The sequence below is a fragment of the Oncorhynchus gorbuscha genome, unplaced genomic scaffold, assembly GCF_021184085.1.
Source record: "Oncorhynchus gorbuscha isolate QuinsamMale2020 ecotype Even-year unplaced genomic scaffold, OgorEven_v1.0 Un_scaffold_2678, whole genome shotgun sequence".
Taxonomy (NCBI): domain Eukaryota; kingdom Metazoa; phylum Chordata; class Actinopteri; order Salmoniformes; family Salmonidae; genus Oncorhynchus; species Oncorhynchus gorbuscha.
In genome coordinates, this window is record NW_025747122.1 from 30001 (window position 1) to 37500 (window position 7500).

The 7500-nt window shown below is 49.9% G+C and overlaps 1 protein-coding gene across 1 annotated transcript in view; it reads right to left on the bottom strand.

The window, feature by feature from the left end:
* The window catches only part of LOC124026265 (wolframin-like), a 34860-nt gene that overhangs the window by 13663 nt on the left and 13697 nt on the right, over positions 1 to 7500 (bottom strand). The window contains exons 8-11 of the mRNA XM_046339365.1: positions 6052 to 6111; positions 3876 to 4041; positions 3692 to 3804; positions 3365 to 3528 (exon numbers count right to left, since the gene is read on the bottom strand). Coding sequence (XP_046195321.1) covers positions 3365 to 3528; positions 3692 to 3804; positions 3876 to 4041; positions 6052 to 6111 — 503 coding nt within the window. The remainder of the gene's footprint in view (positions 1 to 3364; positions 3529 to 3691; positions 3805 to 3875; positions 4042 to 6051; positions 6112 to 7500) is intronic.

Here is a 7500-nt window from a genome sequence, read left to right on the forward strand (position 1 = left end):
AATTTTCAACAGACACAAAAGACAAATTTCCTTTATATAAAAATCCCCATAACATGAACATTAAATGAAAGAAACCGGTATTCAAGGCACCATCAGTAGCCTATATTTTCTATTTTAGCAAAAGTGGGCTAAATTTACTTCAAAGAAAAAAACAATAATAGCAATTTTCTATCATCCACTCAACTGAAATATTTTTAAAATATAATTGGATTGAAATACAATAAAATAAAGTGCAAAAATCTATTAATCAAAAACAACACTTTGTTTAAGGAGAAGTAACATGCAGTGAAAACAAATATTAAACTTTAACTTTTAAACTTGAACTGAGTAAAAACTCTAAATATGTGATTGCACAGTAATGTTCACTTGTTTGAGGTTGAGGGTGATACTTGGTGGTGTCCCATCTTTTCCACAAGTTCATCAATGTTCGGGGTAAGGCTCTGAGCTGAGGAAATCCTCAGAATTGAGTGGAGGTGTTCAGCAGTAAGTCGACTTCTGTGTGATGTTTTGTTCAAGTTCATCAAAGAAAACAGTTGTTCACACAGGTATGTGCTGCCAAACATAGACAACGTTTGAGCAGCCTGGATGCGCAGCTGGGGCATTGTGTCGGGAGGAAACGGGCGAACTCCGCAGCACCCACTGCCGCATATTTTGCCCTCAGTGCATCATTGCATTGGAGGTCAATCAACTCCATTTGGAGGTTTGGTGGTGAGCTTTCCACGTCAACAGCAAATGGGTTACCGAGCAGTTCCAACCTGCTTTTTTGTGCTTCAAAGTCAGCAAATCGGCGTCGAAAGTCAGCGGCAAGCATACCTATTTTATCAGCCAACTGTGCGCTCGGGAACGCACTGGTAGTGAGCTTCTCTTTCATGGTCTGGCAGCTGGGAAAGTGGCTCAAATTTTCTTTCCGCATCTGCGTCTCCCACAGAGTCAGTTTGGTTTTAAATGCCTTCACTGTACTGTACATATCAGAGATGACACGATCCCGACCCTGCAGCTGCAAGTTCATTGCATTCAGATGACTCGTAATGTCACACAGAAGAGCCATTTCACACAGAAACATTTCGTCTCGGAGTTGTGTTGTGTCTTTCCCTTTGCTGTCCAAGAACAGACAAATCTCCTCACGAAGCTCGAAACATCTTTGAAGCACCTTTCCCTGGCTTAGCCATCGCACCTCTGTGTGATAAGGCAAATCACCATGCTCCGTTTCTAACTCCGTCAGAAATGCCTTGAACTGGCGGTGATTCAAACCTTTGGCTCTGATAAAGTTAACTGTGCGCGTGATGATGCTCATTACATGCTCCATTTTCAAGGCTTTACCGCACAACGCTTCCTGGTGTATGATACAATGATAAGCTGTCAGCTCACCTGTCGCGTTTTCCTCTTGCATCTTTTCCCGTATCTTCCCCACCAGTCCGCTCCTGTGTCCACACATCGCAGGTGCTCCGTCGGTTGTCAAACCCACGAGTTTTTCCCAAGGCAGCTCCATCTCATTTACACATCTTGACACCTCTTCATACAAATCATGCCCCGTAGTTGTGCCATGCATAGGACGTAAAGCCAAAAACTCCTCTGTCACGCTTAGGCTGGAGTCCACTCCGCAGATGAAAATTGACAACTGGGCAATGTCAGAAATGTCGGTGCTCTCATCCACAGCCAAGGAATATGCAATGAAATCTTTTCCCTTTTTCACAAGCTGCTCTTTTAGATTGATGGACAACTGGTCTACTCTCTCGGCAATGGTGTTTCTGCTCAGACTCACATTTAAAAAGAGTTGCCTTTTTCTGGGCAAACTTCGTCACAAACTTTAATCATGCAGTTTTTGATGAAATCCCCCTCCGTAAATGGCCGGGCTGATTTAGCGATCTCTTCTGCCAAAATAAAACTGGCCTTGACAGCAGCCTGGCCTTGTGATTTGGCTTTTTTGAACAGAGCCTGTCGAGATTTGAGGCCTCGTTTTAATTCCTCTGCCTTTTGTAGCCTTTGTTCCATGTCCATATTCTTGTTTTTGTCCGCGTGTTTCGTTTCATAATGTCGTCTCAGATTATACTCTTTCAGTACCGCCACACTTTCTCCACACAGAAGACACACAGGTTTTCCAGCTACCTCCGTGAACAAATACTCCGACTCCCACCTTGTTTGAAACCCCCGGTTCTCAGTGTCCACCTTCCGTTTTGCCATTTTTGATGGGTATCTGAAAGTTAATTTTACTGTGATGCTGACAACTGCTGTGCCAATAAATATTGAAATGAAGCAGCCTACTGCTCGGTGCGTCACCGTTGCATTGTGGGAAATGTAGTATTGGTGCGTGTAAAAGATCTGCGGGCTGCCGGCTTGCTGCGGTCTGCGGGCCGGTTCTAATAATAAATCAAGATCATCCCAGGGGCCGTAAAAAACCTTCTCGCGGGCCGGATGTGGCCCGCGGGCCTTGACTCTGACATATGTGAGGTAGAGGTACTGACCTGTAGAACAGGTAGTAGAGGTAGAGGTACTGACCTGAAGAACAGGAAGTAGAGGTAGAGGTACTGACCTGAAGAACAGGAAGTAGAGGTAGAGGTACTGACCTGAAGAACAGGTAGTAGAGGTAGAGGTACTGACCTGAAGAACAGGTAGTAGAGGTAGAGGTACTGACCTGAAGAACAGGAAGTAGAGGTAGAGGTACTGACCTGTAGAACAGGAAGTAGAGGTACTGACCTGTAGAACAGGAAGTAGAGGTAGAGGTACTGACCTGAAGAACAGGAAGTAGAGGTACTGACCTGTAGAACAGGAAGTAGAGGTAGAGGTACTGACCTGTAGAACAGGAAGTAGAGGTACTGACCTGAAGAACAGGAAGTAGAGGTAGTGGTACTGACCTGAAGAACAGGAAGTAGAGGTACTGACCTGAAGAACAGGAAGTAGAGGTACTGACCTGTAGAACAGGAAGTAGAGGTACTGACCTGTAGAACAGGAAGTAGAGGTAGTGGTACTGACCTGAAGAACAGGAAGTAGAGGTAGTGGTACTGACCTGAAGAACAGGAAGTAGAGGTAGTGGTACTGACCTGAAGAACAGGAAGTAGAGGTAGTGGTACTGACCTGTAGAACAGGAAGTAGAGGTAGTGGTACTGACCTGAAGAACAGGAAGTAGAGGTAGTGGTACTGACCTGAAGAACAGGAAGTAGAGGTAGTGGTACTGACCTGAAGAACAGGAAGTAGAGGTAGAGGTACTGACCTGAAGAACAGGAAGTAGAGGTAGAGGTACTGACCTGAAGAACAGGAAGTAGAGGTACTGACCTGAAGAACAGGAAGTAGAGAGAGGTACTGACCTGAAGAACAGGAAGTAGAGGTACTGACCTGAAGAACAGGAAGTAGAGGTAGAGGTACTGACCTGAAGAACAGGAAGTAGAGGTAGAGGTCTAGCAGGCAGGGCAGACTGATCTTCATCACCACTGAATCCCCTAGTGGCAGGGTAGTGAAGGTGTGGCTCAGCATCCTCAGCAGAACAGCACTCTGGGGCAGGAGACTGGTCAGGGAACACAAAGACGTTGCCACCTACAGACAGAACCAGACATAGGACCAGCAGTAATATGTGTTATAATATATATGGTCTCCGGTCGAAAGTAGTGCACTATATAAGGGAATATGGTGCCATAGGGCTCTGGTCTAAAGTGGTGCACTATATAGGGATTAGGGTGCCGTTTGGCCTGTGTCTGACCTCAGTGATAAGCGCCCGTTTGGCGTAGGTGGCGCCCGAGGGACTCAGGCTCTTGTAGCTGACCACCGTGAACAAGATGGCTACCGTGGACAGCTCCGAGCAGGGGATCCATCCTATAGCACAGACACACTGGTTAGCCTCTTATAGACACACACACACACACACACACACTACACACACACACCTTTATCAGCGACGGGGAAGGAGAAGACGATGAACAACACCGATATCAGGAAGTAGAGGTAGGGTTCTAGATTGTTCCAGCCGAAGTTAGACTCTGCTTGCTCCACGTCCAGGCCAGGCTCAAACCTGGTCAGCAGGGTTGTTAGGGCACTGAAGTTCTCCCACGCCTGGAGAGGAGGAGGAGGAGGAGGAAGACAAAGAAGAAGATAAGAGAAGAGGAGAGGAGAGGGTAATGTTAGTTAAGGAGAAGAGAGGAGAGGAGAGGAGAGGAGAGGAGAGGAGAGGAGAGGAGAGGAGAGGAGAGGAGAGGAGAGGAGAGGAGAGGAGAGGAGAGGAGAGGAGAGGAGAGGAGAGGAGAGGAGAGGGTAATGTTAGTTAAGGAGAAGAGAGGAGAGGGTAATGTTAGTTAAGGAGAGGAGAGGAGAGGAGAGGAGAGGAGAGGAGAGGAGAGGAGAGGAGAGGAGAGGAGAGGAGAGGAGAGGAGAGGAGAGGAGAGGAGAGGAGAGGAGAGGAGAGGAGAGGGTAATGTTAGTTAAGGAGAGGAGAGAGGAGAGGAGAGGAGAGGAGAGGAGAGGAGAGGAGAGGAGAGGAGAGGAGAGGAGAGGAGTAATGTTAGTTAAGGAGAAGAGAGGAGAGGAGAGGGTAATGTTAGTTAAGGAGAGAGGAGAGGAGAGGAGAGGAGAGGAGAGGAGAGGGAGAGGAGAGGAGAGGAGAGGAGAGGAGAGGAGAGGAGAGGAGAGGAGAGGAGAGGAGAGGAGAGGAGAGAGAGAGAGGAGAGGAGAGGAGAGAGTAATGTTAGTTAAGGAGAAGAGAGGAGAGGAGAGGAGAGGGTAATGTTAGTTTTAATGAGAGGAGAGGGTAATGTTAGTTAAGGAGAAGAGAGGAGAGGAGAGAGAGAGGAGAGGGTAATGTTAGTTTTAATGAGAGGAGAGGGTAATGTTAGTTAAGGAGAAGAGAGGAGAGGAGAGGAGAGGAGAGGAGAGGAGAGAGAGGGAGAAGGAGAGGAGAGGAGAGGAGAGGGGAAGGTTAGTTAAGGAGAGGAGAGGAGAGAGGAGAGAGAGAGGGTAATGTTAGTTAAGGAGAAGAGAGGAGAGGAGAGGAGAGGGTAATGTTAGTTACGGAGAAGAGAGGGAGAGGAGAGGAGAGGGTAATGTTAGTTAAGGAGAAGAGAGGAGAGGAGAGGAGAGGGTAATGTTAGTTTTAATGAGAGGAGAGGGTAATGTTAGTTAAGGAGAAGAGAGGAGAGGAGAGGAGAGGAGAGGAGAGGAGAGGAGGAGGAGAGGGTAATGTTAGTTAAGGAGAAGAGAGGAGAGGAGAGGAGAGGGTAATGTTAGTTTTAATGAGAGGAGAGGGTAATGTTAGTTAAGGAGAAGAGAGGAGATGAGAGAGAGAGGAGAGGAGAGGGTAATGTTAGTTTTATGGAGAAGAGAGGAGAGGAGAGGAAAGGAAAAGAGAGGAGAGGAGAGAGAGAGGAGAGGGTAATGTTAGTTTTAATGAGAGGAGAGGGTAATGTTAGTTAAGGAGAAGAGAGGAGAGGAGAGGGTAATGTTAGTTAAGGAGAGGAGAGGAGAGGAGAGGAGAGGAGAGGAGAGGAGAGGAGAGGAGAGGAGAGGAGAGGAGAGGAGAGGAGAGGAGAGGAGAGGAGAGGAGAGGAGAGGAGAGGAGAGGAGATGAGAGGAGAGGAGAGGAGAGGAGAGGAGAGGAGAGGGTAATATTAGTTAAGGAGAAGAGAGGAGAGGAGAGGGTAATGTTAGTTAAGGAGAAGAGAGGAGAGGAGAGGAGAGGAGAGGAGAGGAGAGGAGAGGAGAGGAGAGGAGAGGAGAGGAGAGGAGAGGAGAGGATAATGTTAGTTAAGGAGAAGAGAGGAGAGGAGAGGAGAGGGTAATGTTAGTTTTAATGAGAGGAGAGGGTAATGTTAGTTAAGGAGAAGAGAGGAGAGGAGAGGAGAGGAGGAGGAGAGGGTAATGTTAGTTAAGGAGAAGAGAGGAGAGGAGAGGAGAGGGTAATGTTAGTTTTAATGAGAGGAGAGGGTAATGTTAGTTAAGGAGAAGAGAGGAGAGGAGAGAGAGAGGAGAGGAGAGAGAGAGGAGAGGGTAATGTTAGTTTTATGGAGAAGAGAGGAGAGGAGAGGAGAGGAAAGGAGAGGAGAGGAGAGTGTAATGTTAGCTGATCTGTACCTTGCTGTTCTGGAAGATGCGTAGCGTGCAGATCACCATGGAGATGAAGGAGAGGTAGAGGGAGGAGTGGGATGAAGAAGGCAAACAGGTCAACAGTCAGATTACTGATGATGAAGAAGAAGATGAACGCGTTGACGGGGTGGAGGGGGGATCACCGTGCTCAGCCATTGGGGTACTGCAGACGCCCTGGAATCAATGAGCTGATCCTTCAGGGATGACCGCAGTGATAGGGTACTGCAACACCTGGAGATGGAGAAGGAGGAGGGGTGAGGGAGGAGAGAGGAGAGAGGGAGGGAGGCAGGAGAGGGTACTGCAACACCTGGAGATGGAGAAGGAGGAGGGGTGAGGGAGGAGAGAGGAGAGAGGGAGGGAGGCAGTGATAGGGTACTGCAACACCTGGAGATGGAGAAGGAGGAGGGGTGAGGGAGGAGAGAGGAGAGAGGGTGGGAGGCAGTGATAGGGTACTGCAACACCTGGAGATGGAGAAGGAGGAGGGGTGAGGGAGGAGAGAGGAGAGAGGGAGGGAGGCAGTGATAGGGTACTGCAACACCTGGAGATGGAGAAGGAGGAGGGGTGAGGGAGGAGAGAGAGAGAGAGAGGGAGGCAGTGATAGGGTACTGCAACACCTGGAGATGGAGAAGGAGGAGGGGTGAGGAGGAGAGAGGGAGAGAGGGAGGGAGGCAGTGATAGGGTACTGCAACACCTGGAGATGGAGAAGGAGGAGGGGTGAGGGAGGAGAGAGGAGAGAGGGTGGGAGGCAGGGAGAGGGGAGGAGGGAGGGAGGCAGTGATAGGGTACTGCAACACCTGGAGATGGAGAAGGAGGAGGGGTGAGGGAGGAGAGAGGAGAGAGGGTGGGAGGCAGTGATAGGGTACTGCAACACCTGGAGATGGAGAAGGAGGAGGGGTGAGGGAGGAGAGAGGAGAGAGGGAGGGAGGCAGTGATAGGGTACTGCAACACCTGGAGATGGAGAAGGAGGAGGGGTGAGGGAGGAGAGAGGAGAGAGGGTGGGAGGCAGGGAGAGGGGAGGAGGGAGGGAGTAATGGTTAGGGAGGGAGGGATGAGGGAGGAGAGAGGGAGGGAGGCAGGGAGAGGGAGGGAGGCAGGGAGAGGGGAGGAGGGAGGGAGGAGGGGTGAGGGAGGAGAGAGGAGAGAGGGAGGGAGGCAGGGAGAGGGTACTGCAACACCTGGAGATGGAGAAGGAGGAGGGGTGAGGGAGGAGAGAGGAGAGAGGGAGGGAGGCAGGGAGAGGGTACTGCAACACCTGGAGATGGAGAAGGAGGAGGGGTGAGGGAGGGAGGCAGTGATAGGGTACTGCAACACCTGGAGATGGAGAAGGAGGAGGGGTGAGGGAGGAGAGAGGAGAGAGGGAGGGAGGCAGGGGAGAGGGAGGAGGGGTGAGGGAGGAGGGGTGAGGGAGGGAGGCAGGGAGAGGGGAGGAGGGAGGGA